The 22,694-nt window shown below is 37.7% G+C and overlaps 1 protein-coding gene across 15 annotated transcripts in view; it reads left to right on the plus strand.

Moving 5' to 3' along the window:
- The window catches only part of LOC120311665 (transmembrane protein 68-like), a 104,217-nt gene that overhangs the window by 65,874 nt on the left and 15,649 nt on the right, over positions 1–22,694 (plus strand). For 4 of the 15 annotated variants that reach the window (XM_039351408.1, XM_039351407.1, XM_039351417.1 and 1 more), the window contains one exon: positions 13,243–15,989. The exons of 3 other annotated variants lie outside the window; for them this stretch is intronic. In XM_039351408.1, coding sequence (XP_039207342.1) covers positions 15,916–15,989 — 74 coding nt within the window. In that variant the 5' untranslated portion in view covers positions 13,243–15,915. Of the gene's footprint in view, positions 1–11,045; positions 11,067–13,242; positions 15,990–20,237; positions 20,681–22,179; positions 22,373–22,694 lie in introns of those variants that run through there. 8 more of the 15 variants (XM_039351412.1, XM_039351420.1, XM_039351406.1 and 5 more) reach the window with 7 other exon arrangements.

Consider the following 22,694-nt stretch of genomic DNA (forward strand, 5'->3'; position numbering starts at 1 on the left):
AACAATTAAAGAGCATCAAGTAATATTAACTTGATCTTAAATAACTGAGTAGGAAAATACTCAGGATAACAAGCGCAAAACCTTAAAGCCCTAAGTATTAAAGTATTTGATTAGTCTGTGTTTACAAATCTGCAGCCAAGAGCAAAGCTGAATATTGATGTTTCTTTAATTAGCAATTAATTTCAGCTATCGTAATTGTTCATAATTGGTTCAATAATTTAAGTTCCATATACATTAAACCAGGCATGTCAAACTCATGACGTATTAAGACCTTTTCCCCATTGCCAGCAATGGGCTGGGCGCGGTTTTGGTGTGACACCTCTGTCTCGTGGGCTGACAGTTTGACATGCCTGTATTAAACTGTGTAGGCGAAATTTGAATTATATGTCAGAAGGAATGCTACAAACAGAAGCTATCATATTTTTTTCATGGCAACCCAAAATATAAACTAATGAGGAAATAATAATATATGTAACATCCTTCTTTCATTCATCAATGACCTTTATTGAGGTCAGAATGGACAGATAAACACATTCCCAACTTGAATGCTATTGTCATACTTGAACAAAGCTGAATTAGGAATTTGAAACTAGAAATGCAAATTTGCCCAATGAAATAAGTCACATATTGATTGTGAAAACATTTCACCATTTTTCTCCATAGATTTTTTACCTACTTCAGTAATTCTGAAAGCACATTTGCAAATTATTTACTTTTTTAAAAAGTCTCACAGGATCACCTTAATGTTTACAATCCTTTCTATCAAACTGTACAATTTTTATCCATTTTTGTAAAATGCAAGAGGGACAATACAAATTGATATATCTTTCATTAAGGATGGAATATTTTTTGTTATATTTACTACCTATACACTTACTTTCCCATGCCCTTGTTCTGAATATATATATATATTCAGAACAATATATAAAATAAATAAAATAAAATAAAATAAATCATACACGATCACCGGGAGAATTTTAAGTAAAAATACTTTATTAAAAAAGGTTGCCAAGCTTTCATTGGGGAACTCCCCAACATCATCAGGGCTAAAAGGCCGTTCTAACAAAGATGGTTTAAATGGGTTTGGTTGACGTTTGCACACGGCTCTTAGACCGCGTCACTGGCCCCAGCTAAGAGCCGTGTGCAAACGTCTACCAAACCCATATATATACACACATACATACATATATATAAAACTAAAATTCTTAGAGCACAGTATATATATATATATATATATATATATATATATATATATATATATATATATATATATATATGTGTCTTTGGTTGTTCGGGTTTTCTCCCGCGTAAAATTGGAAGTGTCTTGGCGACGTTTCGACGAAGTCCCATTCGTCATCTTCAGGCTGGTGTTTTCAGCTTTGTGCTTCGTGCTTTGTGCTTTGCTGCTCGAAGCACGAAGCTGAAAACACCAGCCTGAAGATGAGAATGGGACTTTCGTCGAAACGTCGCAAGACCTTCCATTTTTACGCGGGAGAAAACCCGAACAACCAAAGACCTACATACAAACACCCGCTGAAACCCTCAGAAAAACAAATAATATATATATATATATATATATATATATATATATATATATATATATATATATATATATAACTCTAAGTTATTGCTTAGTCAAATAATATCTTAAACAGTACTATGGTTCAAAAACTCAACATAACAATTTAAATGCATTACCAAATTCCAGGCAGGTGATTATTGTCCTCTTCTTTTTCAGGGTCTTTTGAGTAGATTAACTTGTAAGAGCTGTCCCAGCTTGAAATTTTATTTGTTAATAGGTACACAATTTTGTTTCTTCTTTTGTTCACCTGTCATATGCTGAGATGATTCTGCTGACTGTATCTTTGGAGTTTGAAACTACCTGGCTATAGGTGTGGTTTACTCCTCTAATTATTGTTTAACAACTGTATCACTTCCCTTGTCTGCAAAAAGATAGTATCTATTAATGGTCTCCCACCATTCCTTGGATGTTGCTGTTTTTGTTCTATTTTTTCTTCATGCTAATCACCAAGATTTTATGTAAGTTTTGAAACATTATATAGAAAGAAAGATTTACATAAATGTGTCATTTTCTATAAGGTCCCCCAAAGAGAGTGAAGTTTGTGACTTCAATTTATTTGCAATTTTAAAATAAATTGTCCAGACTTATTTTATTTCTATAACGTTCTCAAACTCAGTTTAATAGAGCATTTTGTGGAAACGGTCTAAATTCACATCTACATAAATAATATAATGTAAAGATTTGCTCATGATATAGATATCTTGCATCATTTGCATAAATTTACATCACTGTGCAAATGATATGTCAGTTTGGGATAGACTAGTCCAAATTAAACTTTTGTTGCTTGTGAAGTCCACTTTTTCTATTTATTTTTATTCTTTCTTTCTGCATTTTTGTTTTTTATACTTTCTCCCTTTTTCCTCTATTTTAATAAAATTTACAGGAAAAAAATGAAGTCTATTGAATTGGCATCTGAATAATCAAGCTTGTACCATATATCAAAAAATGTTCTAAATCTTTGTAAAATATAATAAAATATTTTTAAAATGTTTAATCAGATCAAAGATATGATTAAAACATTTAAAATTATTGACTGTTTCAAGAAATACAAACACTAGTTGGAATATAAATCTAAATTCTTGAAGTTTCAAATCTGAAAGTGATAGAGAAAAAGAGCACAGGAGAAGTGATGTAAAACCAATGATCATGAAGTTCTAACTTAGAAAAATGTGAATGACCAGTTATTAAAGTGATAGATTTTTTTTTAAAGTTGACTACATGTTTTTCTTGCATGGTTAAAATCACTGCAGAATAAACTATTTAAAATTTCAATAAACATATATTAGCTCAGAACTGAATAGTGGAGTCCTTGGGGCTCTCTGAACTTGCTGGTTTGCGCATAGACATTTTATTATCCATCTGCATAACAACATCAGTGCCAGTGCATTTGTGGTTTGCTTCCTGTTTATATACAGTTGTTTACCCTGCCAATGTGGGTGATGATGTGGCTTTGTCTTTGGCATTTCCTTTATTAGGATATTGTTTTCTCCTTGATTGTTTGTCTAGTGTTAATCCCTGTATATCTGGATGTTGGTTGCTAGAGAGGAAGGCTTTTTGGTTTCTTACTTAGTTTTTTTATTGTCTCTTTTGCATTTTGTGCAAATCCAATTTATCTCTAACTGTCTATTGACAGCTGATTTGCCTGACTGCTAAGCTTCCTGTAATTCCCTAGCATTTTAGCTTGGTCTAAGATGCTCACAATTTCCTAGTTGAAATTCTGGTTGAGTCTGTCTATTAAACAGTTCTCATCATGTCTTCTGACTGCTAGTTGATGTTCATGGATGCACTCTGCTAGTCTGCCTGTTGTCCTGCATAAAGATAAAAGTAAAGGTTTTCCCTCTCTGATTGTTTCCGACTCTAGGTGCTCATCTCTGTTTCTTAGCAGAGGGAGCCAGCATTGCCCAAAGACATATCTGTGGGCATGTGGCCAGCATGACTATACTGAGGCACACAGAATGCTGTTACCTTCCCACCAGAGTGTTACCTGTTTATCTACTTACATTTGCATGCTTTTGAGCTGCTAGGTGGGCAGGAGCTAGGACAAGTAATGGGAGCTCACCGTGTCATGTGGCACTCAGCTCTCCAATACAGGCTGTCAACTTTCCAGCTGACACATTCATCATCTTTAACCGCTGAGCCACCGCTCCCCCGATCTTGTCCTACATAGTGACTGTTAAAGTCCTTATACTGTATGTTGTAGATGACTCCTGATTTTTTTTCTGCCAATTTTGGTTTGCATCTATATTTTCCAATTTTGGTCTCTGAATCTGCTAACATTGTAAGGTTCAAAGAGCCATAGGAATTTGGGAAGTATTCTAGTCCACCCCCTGCCTAAGGCAGTAATTCTTATAGTATCCCAGGCAAATAGTTGCCCAATCTTTTCTTGAAAACCTCCAGCAATAGAGCACCCAAAATTCCGAGAGCAGTTCCACTGTTTAATCGTTCTCACTGTCAAAATTTTCCTCCTCATTTGCAGGTTGGACTCCCTCTGATGAGCTTCTAACTCATTGTTTCTTGACCTTCCCAATAATTTGATGCCCTCTTCCTTGTAATGACCCTTCAAGTATTAGAAGACTGATATTAGGTTTCTCCTAAGATTTCTCTTCATTAGGCTAAACATACCTAGTTCCCAATCATCATATGATTTAGCCTCCAGACTCTTTATATTGCTGATGTTTTTCTCTGCAGTCTTTCTAGGGCAGGGCTTTTCAACCTTTTCACCCATTGTACCACAATATCCGAGTACCACCAGACACCCAGCAACATGTCAAAAACTTAACCAAAAAAAAGGAAAAAATGATAAAGTACAGGTAGTCCCCGACTTACAACAATTCACTTAGTGACTGTTTGAAGTTACAACGGCACTGAAAAAAGCAAACTATGACCATTATTCACACTTAAAGCTGTTGCAGCATCCTCAGGGTCATGTGATTTACATTCGGATGCTTGGCAACTGATTCATACCTATGACAGTCACAGTGTCCCAGGATCATGTGATCATCACCTTTTATAACTTTTTGACAAGCGAAGTCAAAGGCCAGGGGTCATGGCCAGCTCATCACTCAGGTTGCGGGGTGCCTATGGGGGGTGCGGGCAGGGATGTGGGGGGATCCATGCAGGATAAGGTTGGCGCCCTCGCACCCGCCCAGATGCCCTCGCCCCGTCCAAGCATTTTTTTACTCACCTGCTTTCAGCTGCACTCCCTTTCTCCTTTTGCTTCTCTGCCTTCATTTGCTTCTCTGACTTTGCCATGTGTTTGTGGATAAAAAAGAAAAAAAAGTTATTTTTGCGACTGCCTGCTAACCACAAGGCCGCCGCCAATCAGCTGGAGCTGCGCGCTTTGAATCTGTGCTATCAATAGGACCCAGGCAACATGCAGTTCCAGCTGACTTTGCCAGAAGCCTGTGCGGTGCTGCTGCCGCTTCACCTCATCCACTTTTACACTTTTTTTACATTTTTTTTACATTTTTTTTTACATTTTTTTACATTTTTTTTCAACCCGTCTTATGCGTACCACCAGCCAGGTGCTCGCGTACCACTAGTGGCCAGTGTGCCACCAGTTGAAAAGCCCTAGACTAGAAGACCTCCAAGGTCCCTTCCAGTTCTATTCTATTCTATTCTATTCTATTCTATTCTATTCTATTCTATTCTATTCTATTCTATTCTATTCTACCAATGGGAAGATGCTGTTACCTTGAACGTCTCCCAAAGCATGGACTTCCAATACTGCCCTTTCCGGGTGTGCGGAGAAAAAGCAAAACTCGGATCTTGAGGATAGTGAAGTGTTTCTGTTTTGAAAGAGGGCGAGGGAGACACCTTCCTGGCTGGGCTGACCCGGGTTAGTGAATTCTGGCAGTGAGGGGGACAGCACTGGCATTGGGTACTTTTTGGCTGACCGACAACAGCCAAAGCCTTGATTCTAGAGAAGAGCAAGACTCTTCCCTGTCCATCTGTCCTAAAGCTCTTCCTGGTTGGAAGAAAATCCTGGCGGTATACCTGAAGGGAGGCGGCTCTGCTTCTTGGAAGGCTCCCAAGGGAATTCATTGTAAAGGCAAGAGTCCCCAGGGTGTTCTTCCTCTGCACCTGTGAGAGGAATCCTGAGGGTCCGGAGTGAAGTAATGATCTTTGCAGGCCTTATTTGGTAGGATTTTGGTAGGATCAAAGGAAAAACAACAGTATCCCCTTCCCTTGCTATTGTCACTTCTCCTCTTCCTCAGCTCACTTAGGCTTTAGTATTAAAATGTTAATCTACTCCTTTTCAAGGCAAGTAAACTTGGAGCAAAATCAGTACCAGGCCGAGGTTTTTGAAAAGAAGAGGAGAAGCTGTATCTGATTATCGTTCTTCATTGAGATTAAACATATGCAACAGTCTGTTACCCTCCCCCCAACGTCTTCCCAGTAAGTGTGACCACCCAGTGATATCAGATGGAGGAAAGCCATCAAATCATGTTCTATGCACCTTTGAGTCAGTCTTGACTCTTGGTAACTGTATTTATCACAAAGAAGCTCATACCTTCTTGCTCCATGTAAGAATTTCTCAAAGCATTCCTGACAGGTGGCAATCCAGTCCCTATCCAAAACTTGCAAGCATTATTTATAATCTTCTGCAGATCATAATCAACTTTTTGAGTGATGTTGCTTCTGATAGATTGTGGCCCACAAAATTTTATGTAGTAATAACTTGCAAATCTTTAAGGTGCCACAGGATCCTTTGTGGCTTTGCTGTAACTCTTACAGTTTGAAAAAAATGCAAGAGGTGATAGGGCATTTCAAGAATGTATCATCAATTCAGTCTCCTCTTAAAGGTTTTACAGTTCTGCCTTGCATGAATTGCACTATTGTGTTTAAACATGCATATTTAAAAAAAGTTACGTTCTTGTATTTGTAGGGATAAGGTGTTGACTTTTTATGTAACGTTCTTGAACGTTACAGATTTTATTGCTCAAACTGACTTCTTTTTGATGCAGTATAATGGAAAGTAATAGTAGACCACAGCTTTAAAGGAAAGGATCAAAGAAAGCTTTGCTTAAAATATATTACCAAATCCTGTATTACTCTTTAGTAGAACCTAAACAGTGGAGTCCTTGGTGCTCTCTGAGCTTGGTATTTTCTTGCAGAGGTTTCATTACCAAACTAAGTAATGTCATCAGTGCAGAACATAAAGAACGTGAAGTTAAAATCAAGAATTTCAAGCTAAGTCAGTACATCAAAATCATAAATCTGTTTATCCTACATCTGATGGTACACTTGGCAATAACTACATGTTTTAGTTATTTACTACGTAAGACAGCAATTCTATATTCACTACCTGGAATTAAGCTTTATTAATTGGACTCATTTCTTAGGAAATGTGCATATGTTTCTATGCTGGTGTTTTTCTCTCTATTAAAAGTTATAATTAAAATTAATAAGTGAAAGAGAAATGTTTAAGGACAAATATATGATGGTCTAAAACAGGGCTTTTCAACCTTTTCACCCATTGTACTACTTTTAGGATAAGGCAATATCCAATTACCACCAGTAGCCCAGCAAGGTATCAAAAACTTGACAAAAAAAGAGGAAAAAATGATAAAGTAAAGGTAGTCCCCAACTTACAACAATTCATTTAGTGACTGTTCGAAGTTACAACGGCACTGAAAAAAGCAAATTATGACCATTTTTCACATTTAAAGCTATTGCAGCATCCTCAGGGTCATGTGATTTACATTCGGATGCTTGGCAACTGATTCATACTTATGACGGTCACTGTGTCCCAGGGTCATGTGATCACCTTTTGCAACTTTTTGACAAGCGAAGTCAATGGCCAGGGGGGCATGGCCAGCTCATCACTCAAGTTGCAGGGTGCCTGTAAGGGGTGCAGGTAGGGATGTGGGAGGGATCTGTGAGTCTCTGGTGGAGGGGGTGGGACAGGCAAGGGCACCTTCCTTTCTTCCCTCTCTCCCTCCCATTGTCTCTTCCTTCCCTCTTTCCTTCCTTCCTTTCTTTCTTCCCTCCCTCTTTGTCCCTTCCTCCTTCCCTCCCTCCCTTCCATTGTCTCTCCCTCCCTCCCTTCCTTTCCTTTCTCCTCTCTTTGTCCCTTCCTTTCATCCCTCCCTCCCACTGTCCAGCACTACGGGAGCGGGAAGGGCATAAAAGAGCCCGGAGGAGGCAATTAGAGTTTGATCGCCACTGTCACCACCGCCGCTGTTGCTGAGCCAGATGGCTGCACAACAGCAGCTACTGCAGTTCCTGCCTGCTGCTTCTCCTTGGCTGCTTCCTCTGAAAAGGAACGGCGGTCGCGCTCACTGCAGCCGGGAGCCCAGCACAGCCGCTATTCTTCTGCAGGGGGAGGAGAGCGCAGACAGTGGAGGAGTGCACAGGGACAGGGAAAGAGCCGCGGCTGCTCGACTCCCTCTGGTGCATTGCATGCGGCTGCAACCGGAGAAAAGCAGCAAGCAGAGAAGAGGCTCATTCATTGCTGCAGCCGCAGCCTGAAGCCACCCACAGCCCTGGGCATTTCTTTTATGGACACGGCGGAGCCTCAGCACCAGCTGGACCCCGGGAGGCTCCTCAGCACCGAGCTGAAATGCAGCTGCAACTGTAGCAGCTCCAGCCCCTCGCCAGGTGCAAAGGGGCGCTTTTTTGGCTCCAGCCCCATTGCTGCACTGACCTGTGGGCGATAATGGGCCTTGCTCTCCAGATGAGAGTTGAGCCCAGTGACCAGAGGGCAGCCATGAGAGCAGTGGGAAGTGCGGGCAGGGCCTTGCCGGGCTGCCTCACACCCTCTAATGGTGGTCTGAGTGACGATGTGCAGCTGCCAATCCAGCCCTGCTCAGCTTGCTCATTCTTATTCCCCCCTCCCAAGCTTTCTGCAAGCAAGTGAGATGAGCAGGAGCATAAGATCGGCATTTCTGAGCACATGCCGATTTGCGCCCCTGCCCATCTTGCCCGCTTGCCACCACCCACAATCTGCCCGACCTCCCCTCTGTCTGCTTTGCGCAGCTCCTCCTGGCCCCCCGCGCCCATTAACCCTCTCACCATGATGCAGGATAAGGTTGGCGCCCTTGCCCCAGCCCAGATGCCCTCACCTCCCCCAAGCATTTTTTTACTCACCTGCTTTCAGCTGCACTCCCTTTCTCCTTTTGCTTCTCTGCCTTCGCTTGCTTTTCTGCCTTCGCCATATGTTTGTGTTTGGTAAAAAAGAAAAAAAAAGTTCCATGAGACTTTCTAACTTCTCACAAAAAGTTAGAAAGTCTCATGGAACATTTTTTTTTTGTCTCAGAAACACATGAAGGCTGAGAAGGACAGGTGAAAGGGAATGCTGCTGCAAGCAGATGAGTAAAAAAACACTTGGGAGAGGTGAGGGCATCTGGGTGGGGGTGGGGGGAACCCAGGCAATGCATCACACAGCTCCAGTGGAATCTCCACTGAAGATTGCTTGAGGCTGCCTGCTACCCCCAAGGCCGCCGTCAATCAACTGGAGCTGCGCGCTTTGATCCTGGGCTCTCAGTAGGACCCAGGCAACATGCAGTTCCAGCTGACTTTGCCACAAGCCTGTGCACAGCTGCTGCCATTTCACCTCATCCACTTTTACATTTTTTTTACATTTTTTTTTCAACCTGTCTTATGCGTACCACCAGCCAGGTGCTCGCGTACCACTGGTGGTGTGCATATCACCAGTTGAAAAGCCCTGTTTTAGGGCCTCAGCATCTTTTTTGTATCATGGTGACCAGAACTGGACATGGTATTTCAAATGTGGCCTTACTAGTGAAGTATCACTTCCTACAATCTTGATGTTCTTCCTGTTTTGTTTTGTTTTTTGAGTAGCTGCAGTATACTGCTAACTCATACTTATGTGGTGGTTTAACAGATACCTAGATCCCTCTCACAGGCCTTACTATTGAGCCAAGCCTGTTCCTGTGCATCTGGTTTTTCCTGCCTGAAAGCAGGACCTACTTTTCTAATGATTGAACCACATCTTATTGGGTATGGCCCAATGCTCAAGAGTGTCAGGATCTTTCTGAATCTTTAATCTATCTTGCAAAGTATTAGCAACTCCCCTCAGCTTTGTGTCATTTGCAAATTTGACAAGTACCCCTTCAATCCCCTCATTTATGACGATGTTGAAAACCACTGGAGTCAAGTAAGTTACCCCATTTCATTCTTTGCTCCATGTAGATGTAATCACACTGAGGACTATATGCTGAGTGTGATTGATCGGCCAACTGCAAATCTATCTGGTGGTGGTATTGTCTATCCTATATTTTTCTATCTTATCAAGAGCTAGACTGTGGTCTACTTTATTAAATGCTTTACTGAAGCCTAAGTTACTATATCCACTGGATTTCCTTAGTCCACTAATTTAGTCACTTTGTCAAAGAAGGCAATAAGATTTGTTTGGCACGATCTGTTTTTGTTAAACACATCCTGGCTTGTTTATTTGTAGGTGCTGAAAAATCCACTGCTTGATTATCTTTTCTATTTTTTTTCTCTGGTATTGCTATCAAGCTGAGCAGAATGTAGTTTCCTGGATCTTCTTTTAACCTCTTTATAAAATTGGAAACACATCAGCTTTTTTTCAGTTCTCTGATAGGTCCCACATGCTCCAGGAGCTCTGAAAGATTGGGTTCTGAGATCACACCTGCCGGTTCCTTCAGAATCCTGGAAAGTAAATCATCTGGTTCAGGAGATTCAAAATCATCCAAAGCAGATAGGTGTTTATCTTGATCTGCATTTCTACTCTATTTCCCACAATGCTGCTTTTAATAAATTGCACTATTATTGCCTTTTGCATGAATATAGATGCAAAGAAGGAATTGAGCAGTTCTGCTTTCTCTTTGCTGCCTGTCACCTTCTTGCCATCTTCTCCCATTAGTGGACTGACTATTTACCTGACTTTCATCTTGCTTCTTACATATTGAAATAAACTTTTTTTGGCTATTTTTGCCATTTATTGCAAGTCTTAGTTCATTCTGAACCTTGGTTTTCCTGACTCCACCCTTGACAATTGGAGCTATTTACTAGTATTCTATTCTAGTTATATGTCTCTCTTTCCATTTTTATTGTCCTTTTTGTCCCTCAGTTTGCTGGACAGCTCTTTGTTCAACCATACTGGTTTCATCTTGTTCTTTCTCTGTAATATTGCTTTTATTTGGGCTTTTAGTACTTCAGACTTTTTAGTCTTATTGACAATTGTTAAGTTTGGGGTGTTATGTGGCAGATGCCTGTCTGTTTGAATTCTAAAGTCCCAGACCTTTTTATCTTCTTAATTTTCTATTACTGTGTCTATTTTATGGTTCCCACCAGTTCTTGCTTGCAGGTAAAATGATATTTCTTGTATTTCAATGCAACATTATTACTACTTTGTCATGCCATTGTTTGTATTGTATCTGTGTGATTATTGCTTTTCTTGATCTTCCAGTCCAGGGCTTGTAATTCAACTTGGGTCCAGTCCCAACTATTCCAGCTGTTATTATATTCCACAATTCCAAGATAATGTTGAGAGGTAGGTTGGGCAGATGCCTTCCTAATTCATCAAAATATAAGAAGAGGAGAAAGCACAATTAGATTTACAAAATTCTGTAGCTATAGCCAATCTCAATAAAGGTAACGTTAATCTTCCCATAAAGTTGATTTCCTGGTCTGTCTACCTAGTGGAATTGACAATAGTTGGCTACCTAGTGAAATGGGATGGCATCTCCTTCACCATTTCTGTGATTCTGGACAGCACAGGTGAGGCCCAGAACCTGAGAAGAATTCTCTGTATTATGGCCACAGCTTGAAACAATTTTCATTGCCCCCCCTAGGAGTCATGAACTGCATTAGGAACAACATAGAGGCAAATGCTTTAGATTTTACACACATTAAAAGTACCTCCAGTTAATATCATATCAAGAAAGAAAACACAACTTTTAAAAGAGATAAAGCAGTACTAACCAGAATTTCATTTTTTAATGTGTGCCAGTATGTTCACATAAAAAAGTGACAATAAATCTTCTCTTCTCTTCTCTTCTCTTCTCTTCTCTTCTCTTCTCTTCTCTTCTCTTCTCTTCTCTCTCCTCTCTTCTCCTCTTCTCCTTTTCTTCTCTCTTATCTTCTCTCCTCCTCTCCTCTCATTTCCTCTCTTCTCATCTTGTTAAAGGTGAATTATGTTAATCTTTGTAAAGTGCAAAATAATTTCCTACTATCGTTTTGACTCTTGAGACAGCAGCTGTGTGCACAGCAGACAATGAGGGGTGATAAATCAGTTTTTATTTATAATTATACTGAAGTTTTTAATAATGCCATTTGAAAAAAATAATTCATATGGCATTGCAGGGATTGATCTTTCATCACTCTTTGGTAATTAAAAGGAATCTTCAAAGTTTTCACGAGCCTAATTTCTAAATCCCATCAAGAGGCATTATCTAGAATTTCTTATCACAGTTTTCCATGTTGATTTGCTTTTTGTATTCCCATTTTGGTAATCTAAATTTTCTTATCTTCCATGCCTCCAAACTGTTGAAAATATCTATGTCTGTTTAAAGTTTTAAAAACTTTTTCTTATCATCTTTGAAAAGTTTAACCATTGAAATGGAATCCTTTCTGGGATATTAATTATTAATAGTTCAGTCCATGTTTCAAAAAACTCTTTAAGAAAAAGTTATAGGGAACTTAGTTATTATAATTGTTTTCAGCCTGGTTCTTTAGTTCCCTCTAGTGTCTATTTGTAGCTTTATCAAGCCTTAGTTCTTCATATGGGTTTAGTTCCATTTCTGTAATTTCCCATGAGTATATTATTTAACTAGATACCTGTTTTTCAAAGCTTACACCTAAAATAATGAATATTTTAAATCTCTCTAGTCGCCCAAGGCATTTAAAATTTTCTTAAAATCTTTTTTTTGCATTTTTGTAAATTATTATGTTCTTTTAATTTTTCAAAGTTTCTTGTTAGACCATACACCAATGCTGAACTTCAGTGGGACTATTCAGTGCCCTTCTTGCTGAAGGTTTAATATATTATTGTTTCATAATACCAAAAATTTTAAATAAAATAAAGAGGGACTGACATTTTTTCTAGACTATTTAAATAAAACAGAATCTAGTGTGATGATCTCTTATACAGAGAGAACATTTATAAAGGGGTTGTTTGAGGTGACCGTACCAGAGCAAAGATGATAGCTATTCAAAATGATGATTTTTTAAAAGCAATTTCAGATGTGGAGAATAAAGACAAGTGCATCAGTAGTAACAAAGCTATAAGCAATTGTTACCAAAAAAAGACATTGCAGCTTAGGTATAAGCAAAATTTATCAGTTTTCAATTATCAGGCTTATGAGGTAGACTAAACAAGAAACTTGACCAGATGAGTGAATTTTACTACATTGTAAAGCTACATTAACAGAATCTTATGTCTGAAACTACAGTACAATTGTACAGTACAATATAGTACAATTCTCCCTGAGCCCATCTTACAACCAGGGACGGTCTTTTCTATACCTGTTGCCCTGCCCACTGGTGGTGGGTTACATTATCTCTTATGTTACTTTTCCCTTGGCAAGTTTCTTTGCTTAATCTCCCGAAGTGTTCTTCATATACCATTTTATCAATATACTGTGAGAAACAAGAAATAAGAGCCACTTGTAAATAGCTAAGATAAACAATTTTATTGTCTTTTATATATGTTACAATAATCTCCCCAGATTGCTTGCCTTCCCTGGGAATGATCGGATAAGGCTTCATGGAACTTGGGGGGAATCGCGCTTATGTCGCCTGCAGCTGCTCAATAACTCCAAGCTGGATCCCTGCTTGACTTCTCCTTCCAGCCTAGTTGGCAGTTTCCCAACACATACTAAGCAAAAATATTATACATTTCCAGGTAAATATCCTAAATGATAAGAAAAGGAAGAGTTACTGAGAACCGAATTATTCTTTACTTACATGATTGGTAATTTTATTGTTTAACAACAGTATCAGCTTATTGTATTATGAATTTAAATGTAATATAAGTGAAAAATAAAATAAAAGTCTGAATTGTTTTACAGATTGCATTGATTGTTTTATTAGTTAATGAATTTTCATGTATCATTCTTTCTACTGACCTCAGTCTATATCTCTTAGTAAATGGCTATCCATACCTGCTAAATAAATATTCCATACATATTCTAAAGGCATTGTCTGTAAGGTCCTGTTTCATTATTTATTGTTTTAACTGTAGCTAGGGTAAAAACATGAGTGATGCTGGCCAGTTTACTCTAATCTCTAGTTTGGTTGTTCTAGCAGTTATGGTCCCTACTTGCATTCTAACAATTATAGCATGAATGATCTGACACTGGGACTCTTTCAAAGAAAAGGGAAAATTCATTACAAGAAACATCTTATGCTCCTCTATTCCTCTATTCATATGTTTCATATGAATTCATATGTTTCTTTTCATTCATATATTTTTCATTCATAAATTTCAGATTCTCAGTTTTCATTTCTAGTGGTAAGAAAAGCAATAACAATTATTTGAACCATATGCTTGGAGAAAGACAGTCTCCTGCCCAACCATCACCACTAGAGAGCACCCATATTCTTCATATTGATAGGCAGGAAATGCTTTCCCTTGTCATAAGTGTATACTAGTATTCTGAATTATTGGCCAAAGTCATAAGCCAAAGCAATGGCTTATTTTAGCCACATAAAATCTTCTTCTTCATTGTTCACTGAGGAAGTATAGAAGCTCAGAAATCTTCTATATATGGTTTCACCTTATTAATGAAATGGAGGTCCTTGCAAAGGTTCTTATGGCCAAGAATATTATCAGTGAAATTAATGGAATTAATTAATCCACTGGAAAAAGTGACTTATGACTGCTTTTCACATTTATGACCATTGCAGCATCCCTGTGGTCATATGATCAAAATTCAGATGCTTGATAATTGACTCATATTTATGATAATTGCAATGTCCGGGCCTGTAATCCCCTTTTGTGACCTTCCGAAAAGCAAAGTCAAGCAAAGACAAGAATCTAGAGAAGCCAGATTCACTTAACAACCATGTGACTAACTTAACAACCGCAGTGATTCACTTAACAATGGTGTCAAAAAAAGGTCATAACATGGGGAAATTTCACTTAACCACTGTCTTGCTTAGCAACAAAAATTTTAGGCTCAGTTGTGGTTATAAGTCAAGGATGATCCATATATGAACAATATTGAGGTAAAATATTTGGATGATCAACGTGATCTTCTTTCATTTGAAATCAACTGCAATTTACCTTTATTATATAAAATCATATATTCAGATTTTTTCATCAAAAACAACTACATCAATTTGCAGAACCCTACTCCATACTTCACAATGCAATCTATTCAGCATTTGCCAAAAATCTTTTGGGTTCCCCGCCAATATATAGAACATAGAATAATATGATTGGAAGTCTTCAAATCCAGCCGCCTGCTTGCCATCCATTAGCAAAGACAGTACAGTCACCATTGACGATTTTGAGCAGAATCCTATAAGTACAATCAAAGTCCACTTCTACCCAGGCAGCTTATGTAATTTTAGGCAAATTCAAATCACTGATCCATAGGGTGCCTTGCAAGTTGATACAGAGTTTATCCATGACTGCAACTAAGAAGTATAGCTCGTCCTCAACTTTTGACTACAGTTGACCCAACATTTCCATTGCTAAGCAAGGCAGAGTTTTGTCCCATTTTAAGGCTTTTTTGCAACAGCTGTTAAGGAGTCACTGCAGTTGTTAAGTGACTCATGCAGTCGTTAAGCAAATCTTGCTTCCCCTTTGATGTCGTCAAAAGCTAGTTAGGAAGCATATAAATGGTAATCGCATGACCTTGGGACAGTGCAATTGTCATAAATACATGCCATTTGCCAAGTGCTCAAATTTTGATCATGTGGGAGTGCTGCAACAGGATTAAGTGTGAAAAATGGTCATAACTTAAGTCACTTTTTTTTCAGTGCCATTGTAAGTTTGAATGGTCACTAAACAAATGGTTGTATTAGCCAAATTGCTGTGCTGGGTTAATAACTGGGATTTAGAACTGTCTCTTAGACAAGAAAGCAATATTTTATTTTATTTATTTATTTATTTATTTTTATTTTATTATTTTTTAATTTTTTACATGACTCTGTGCAGCTAACAATTAAATACAGAATAGAAACAATAAAAAAGTATAAATAACATAAATAGCAATCAAGTAACTAACCTATAACAACTTTAACAATCAACCAGATGAATATCCTGAAGGATATTTGACATTAGCAGCTACTTTATATATAGTAACCATTTTATATTGATACTTGTAGTGTTATCATGAAATCATTGTTTTGTTATTTTGTAATCATTATTTTGTAGCCAATTGCCTGAGCAGATGCTTTATATATATTGGAACAGTAAAAGTCTCATGTTAAATATACAGGGGATTGCTTCAATGAAAAGAGCACGGTAAGAGGAGGGGGAAATGGAGTTATGGATGGAGCCTGGGTTGTTGTGTATGAGTCATCATCCTGGAATTGTTTTTTGGTGCTATCTTATGCCTGGTACAAAGACCTGATCTTTTTGTTCTGGAAAGGTATAAAAGGTGGAAGACATCTTTCCTGGTTGTTGCTTTTATTCCTTTACCAGCCATGAAGAGGAATTGGGAAACTCCTCTCTGTTTTGATCAAAATAAAGCTGTAATCCTTTGCTGAAACCTCGGCTCAGGAGTGTCTTTTGGCTCTTTTAAATTCCTGAGTAACGCTGGGACAATTGTGAGGCTAAGTGGATAACCTAACAATCCCAAGAAATGGGTTCACCCACATCATAAAGGCCTAAGTTTGATATTGTGATGAAAAGAGGATGCAGGAGTATTAAGTATATAAGCCACCCTGAGTTGACCAACAATAAAGATGAGATAAGAAGAAATAATCTGTATTGACATGCGGTACAATCTTCAATTAAAATCATCTTATATTAATTCTAGCCCTGGCAAAAAAAGACTTACATAAAATAATTAACAGAGCGTGGAGTAAAGAAATATAATAATAATAATAATAATAATAATAATAATAATAATAATAATAATAATAATAATAATAATAATAATTCAAACAGACAAGCACCTGCAACATAACACCCCAGACTTAACAATTGTCGATAAGAAAGACAAAAAGTCTGGATAGTGGACGTGGCAGTGCCTGGAGACAGCAGAATAGACGAGAAAGAATTGGAGAAGATAACAAAATACAAAGACCTACAAATAGAAATAGAAAGACTGTGGCAAAAGCAAGCAAGGGTAGTACCAATAGTAATAGGCTCCTTAGGTGCAATCCCAAAACAACTGGAGCACACTTGAACACCATTGGCATTGACAAATTCGCTATTAGTCAATTGCAAAAGGCGGCCTTATTAGGAACTGCTTCCATCCTGCGATGATATCTGTAATACCATCAAACATCCACATCTGCCTATCCCAGGTCCTGGGTCAGGACTCGATAGGTAGACAAAATGCCAAATCCAGTCTGAACATCTGGCTGACTGTGCGATGATCCATAATAATAATAATAATAATAATAATAATAATAATAATAATAATAATAATAATAATAATAATAATAATAAAGTTGGAAGGGACTTTGGAGGTCATTTAGTCCAACCCCCTGCTTAGGCAGGAAACCCTATACCATTTCGGACAAATGGCTGTCCAGTTTCTTCTTAAAAACTTCCAGTGTTGGTGCATTCACCACTTCTGGAGGCAGGTTGTTCCACTGGTTAATTGTTCTAACTGTCAGGAAGTTTCTCCTTAGTTCTAGGTTGCTTCTCTCTTTAGTTAGTTTCCACACATTGCTTCTGCCTTCAGGCACTTTTGAAAATAGCTCAACTCCCTCTTCTTTGTGGCAGTCCCTGAGATATTGGAACACTGCTATCATGTCCCCCCCTCGTCCTTCTCTTCGTTAAACTAGACATACCCAATTCCAGCAACTGTTCCTTATATGTTTTAGCCTCCAGTCCCCTAATCATCTTTGTTGCTTTTCTCTGTACTCTTTCTAGAGTCTCAACATCTTTTTTACATCGTGGTGACCAAAACTGGATGCAGTATTCCAAGTATGGCCTTACCAAGGCGTTGTAAAGTGGTATTAACACTTCATGTGATCTTGATTCTATGCCTCTGTTAAAGCAGCCCAGCACTGTGTTGGCCTTTTTGGCAGCTGCAGCACACTGCTGGCTCAAATTTAAATGATTGTCCACTAGGACTCCGAGATCCCTCTCACAGTTACTACTATTGAACAAGGTACCCCCTATACTTTACCTGTACATTTGGTTTTTCTTGCCTAAATGTAGAACCTTACTTTTTTCACAATTGAATTTCATTTTGTTAGACAGCGCCCAGTGTTCAAGTCTGTCCAGATCCTCCTATATCCTAAGCCTGTCTTCTGGAATGTTGGCTATTCCTGCCAGCTTGGTGTCATCTGCAAATTTGATGAGTTCCCCATCTATCCTCTCGTCCAGATCGTTGATGAAGATGTTGAAGATCACTGGGACCAGAACAGAGCCCTGGGGCATCCCACTACACACTTCCCTCCATGTAGATGCGGTTCCATTGAGGACCACATGCTGAGTACGGCTGGTCAGCCAGCTTCAGATCCATCTGGTGGTGATGCTGTCTAACCTCTGGTCCACTAATTTTGTCACTTGGTCAAAGAATGCAATAAGATTTGTCTGGCATAGGCAGTTATTACCATGCCTGGTGGACATGCCTTATCGCTAAGAAATATTGGTCTAAAATTCATAGATGGAAAAGATGATGAAACTACAAATAGAATTTAAACCAGAATTGTTTTTGTTAGGAATATTAAGACCTAATTATGGTAAAGAGAATGACTACTTGATATTGCATGTTTTAACTGCTGCAAGGATAGTATTTGCCCAGTTTTGGAAAAATGAGAATCTACCATCTGACCAGATTATTATTACCAAAATTCTAGAGTGTGCAGAAATGGATAGACTAACATTAGAAATGAAAGAAAAAGATGATTCAATTTATTTTAAAACTTGGGAAAAAATTTATCAATGGTTAGAGACACGTTAGAACTTGAAGAATTTAATATTTTAAAACAGATGACTGATTTTTAATCGAGTTCTAACTAACATTTTGATGATATGATTACTTTTCCTGATTTACTGATTTTCATTTGTTACTTTTGATTGTTAGGATTTATTTTTGGGGTGATTTTATTAGGAGTGTTTACTTAATAGATCAACATATTTGTTTACTAATTATTTTTAATATGTTACAGTTTAAGCTTTGTTAAAAATGGTTGAATATGATACTTACTCATTATTATGAACCGGGTGGTTGCTTGTTTGTTGAAATATGTGATTGTACCTATCCTTATTTTACCCTAATTTCTTATTTCCTTCCCCTCCCCCTTTCCTTTTACCCTTCCCTTTACCATACCTGTATTCTTCCTATTTTTCCTTACCTATATAAATTTAATAAAATTTTGTTTAAAAAAAATTGTCTGGCATGATCTATTTTTGACAAACCCGTGTTGGCTTTTAGTAATGACTTTGTTTGCCTGTAGGTGTTTGCTGATTCGTTGTTTGATTATCTTTTCCAGGATCTTCCCAGGTATTGAGGTCAGGCTGATAGGTCTGTAATTTCCTGGGTCCTTTTTTTCCCCCTTTTTTGAAGATGGGAACTACATCGGCAATTTTCCAGTCCTCTGGTAGTTTCCCAGTGCTCCAGGATCTTTGAAAAATATAGTTCAGTGGTTCTGAGATCACATCTGCCAGTTTCTTAAGAATCTTGAGGTGTAATCCATCTGATCCTGGAGATTTGAACTCATCTAGGCTGGACAGGTGTTCACTTACCATTTTCTTGCCTATCTTAACTTGTATTTCTATTTTGTTTTTTATGGCACTATTTTTGATAGGTTGGTCTGTTTTTTCTCTTTGTGTAAACACAAATGCGAAAAATGAGTTAAATAGTTCTGCTTTCTCCCTGTTGCTTGTCACCTTCTTGCCACTTTCACCCATTAATGGACCAATCGTTTCCTTCACTTTTTCTTGTTTTTTACATGTTGAAAGAAGCTTTTTTTTGTTATTTTTGACTTTGGTTGCAAGCCTTAGTTAATTTTGAGCCTTAGCTTTCCTCACTTCGTCTTTGCAGGTTCGGGCTATTTGCTGATATTCTGATTTAGTTACGTGTCCCTCTTTCCACTTTCTATACTTGTCCTTTTTATCTTTCAATTGATCAGAAAGTTCTTTATGCAGCCATGCTGGTTTCTTTTGAGAGCTGTTATTTTTCCTCTTTGTTGGTATTGTGCTAGACTGGGCCTTTATTATCTCACTTTTCAAAATTTCCCAAGCCTCTTGACTTGTTTTCCCCTGGAGAATTCTCATCCATGGAATCCTTCCCAAACCCTCTCTAAGTTTATTGAAATTAGCTCTCTTGAAGTCCAAGGCTCTAGTTTGATTTTGTTCTATTGCTTGTGCTTCCATAATGTTGAATTCCAATATTGCATGATCACTTCCTCCCAAGGTTCCTATGGCTTCAACACCTTCTATCATTTCATCTCTGTTAGTGAGAATTAGGTCCAAAATGGCTACTCCCCTAGTTCCCTTCTCCCCTTTTTGGGAAACAAAGTTGTCTGCTAGGTTTGTCAGGAATCTGTATGATCTTCCACTTGGTGCAGAGTTTGTCTCCCAGTTGATGTCAGGGTATTTAAAGTCCCCCATTACTATTGTGATGTGCTTCCTACATACCTTAGTTAGCTGACTAGCAAAAAGTTCATCTATCTCCTGTGTTAGGTTGGGTGGCCTATAGTATATTGTTTTACTCAGTGTAGAGAACTGACCAGAAATAAAGCTGGAATATGCAGGAAGGAATGTTAGCTTTCTATGATCCATCACAATCTTCTGCAATACTGTGCATGAAAAATGAGCTCTGCCGTGGGCGTAATAGCTTTAAGACAACCATGAACAAAGATACTCTACCATAATTTTCAGGTAGCTTATGCAAGTACCTTAAGCTTATCTCCACCTTCTAGTGTGGAAATAGATAGAAGAATATAAATGACATCGTGAAATCAAAAGAAAAAGCTGCTGTTAGCTGAATGAAGTGAATGAAGGCAAAAGACACTTTTTCAAAAATAGTAAGCGAAAAGGAATATAGTGTGTGTGCCTCTGTCTGAGTGTGTGTGTGCACAAGCTCGTATGCATGTGTGAAGAGTGGGGAGTAAATGGAAATTGCTTGTCAATACTTTTATTATTGTCATTATTCTGCTGCGATCAAGGCACCTTACAAAAGCAAATGGTCTGTCATAGATAACTGGTGGGCTTCCAAATTTTGCTGAATTGCCACATTCAATATTACATCACTGGGATTGTGGTTGGATTTTTTCCAGCTGTGTTATTGCAGTCCTTTTATCAGACATGGTCATAAGATGGCAAGACATATGACTTTTTTTTACTTCTACTAGTTGCAAAAAAGGCTATGTTATACAATGATATATAGAATGCTCAGATTGCTCACACGTTAAAGATTTATTTTTTATTTAGCATTATTGTAGTAAGATCATATTGTTGTGGCAAAAACCACGATACTTACATCAGAAGACAAGACACCTCAATATGAAGTGTTAATACCACTTTACAATGCCTTGGTAAGGCCACACTTCGAATACTGCATCCAGTTTTGGTCACTACGATGTAAAAAAGATGTTGAGACTCTAGAAAGAGTACAGAGAAGAGCAACAAAGATGATTAGGGGACTGGAGGTTAAAACATACAAGGAACGGTTGCTGGAATTGGTTATGTCTAGTTTAATGAAGAGAAAAACGATGGGGGTCATGATAGCAGTATTCCAATATCTCAGGGGCTGCCTCAAAGAAGAGGAGTCAAGCTATTCTCCAAAGCACCTGAAGGCAAAACAAGAAGCAACAGATGGAAACTAACCAAAGAGAGAAGCAACCTAGAACTAAGGAGAACTTTTCTGACAGTTAGAACAAATAATCAGTGGAACAATCTGCCTCCAGAAGCTGTGAATGCTCTAACACTGGAAGTTTTTAAGAAGAGATTGGGCAGCCATTTGTCTGAAATGGTATAAGGTTTCCTGCCTGAGCAGGGGGTTGGACTAGATGACCTCCAAAGTCCCTTCCAACATCTTTATTATTATTATTATTATTAAACAGAAAAAAGAATTGAAAAATAAATTTTAATAGTGTTTTGAACAATATAACTTTGAATAAAGATTTCAAAGTAACATTAACATTGATGCTGATCAATTATCTTGCATTCTTTTCAGACTTCAGAACATTATTGTATCTGAACAATATGCAATAATTAGCATCAATTACCACTATAATGTGTCATAAATTAAAAATATAACAAAGAAGCCTGTGTAATCCAAAAAATATTTTCCTTTTTAATGAATCAAATAACTAGGATAATATAATATAATATAATATAAAGCTTATATTCAAAGAAATCCAAACTTTGGATGCAGTCAAGGCCCACATGTACAGTTATAATCTACAAATAGTTGTAGAATTAAAGAATGGAATTAAACTCTGTATCAAACTTATTTTCAAATACAAAATTATTGTTTATGTTTATGTATAATTCCACAATTTAATTTGCCATTTTTCTACAGAGAGATTATTTCTGATTTTCAATATAAAAAAAATCATAGTATATTCCATGAAAATATAAATTGGTTATGCTGAGCAGAAAAAAATGGATGTTTGAAAGAGGATTCAATCTTTGATAGATAAAAATCAATATGGTGCAAGGCCAGCCTATCTGTGGGATTGCTTTTCCCTAAGAACATCTATTTGCACTGCCAGGTTAGATATATCAATTCATGTTAAAATATATACACGCATGATAAACTGTAGATATAACTTTTTATGTATCTAATAGACAACAGATATTTGTATAACCTAGTATCTGCAGCATTGGAGCAGAAAAATAAATAAATAAAACCGATAGTTGTCTTCCTAATGAGAAATGGAATGGTGTAATAGGAGATCATAAAGTAAACAATGTTGTTTATAGAACATATCAGTAATATCAGGAAGTTTAGAGCAAGTGTGAAATATAATAGGGAGGCAATCTCTATAGCTTTTCAAAGCATTCTGGAAGAAGGTTCACAGGGTAATTATATAT

Source organism: Crotalus tigris, unplaced genomic scaffold, assembly GCF_016545835.1.
Source record: "Crotalus tigris isolate CLP2741 ecotype Arizona unplaced genomic scaffold, ASM1654583v1 scf7180000018371.15429387391:27106975, whole genome shotgun sequence".
NCBI lineage: Eukaryota > Metazoa > Chordata > Lepidosauria > Squamata > Viperidae > Crotalus > Crotalus tigris.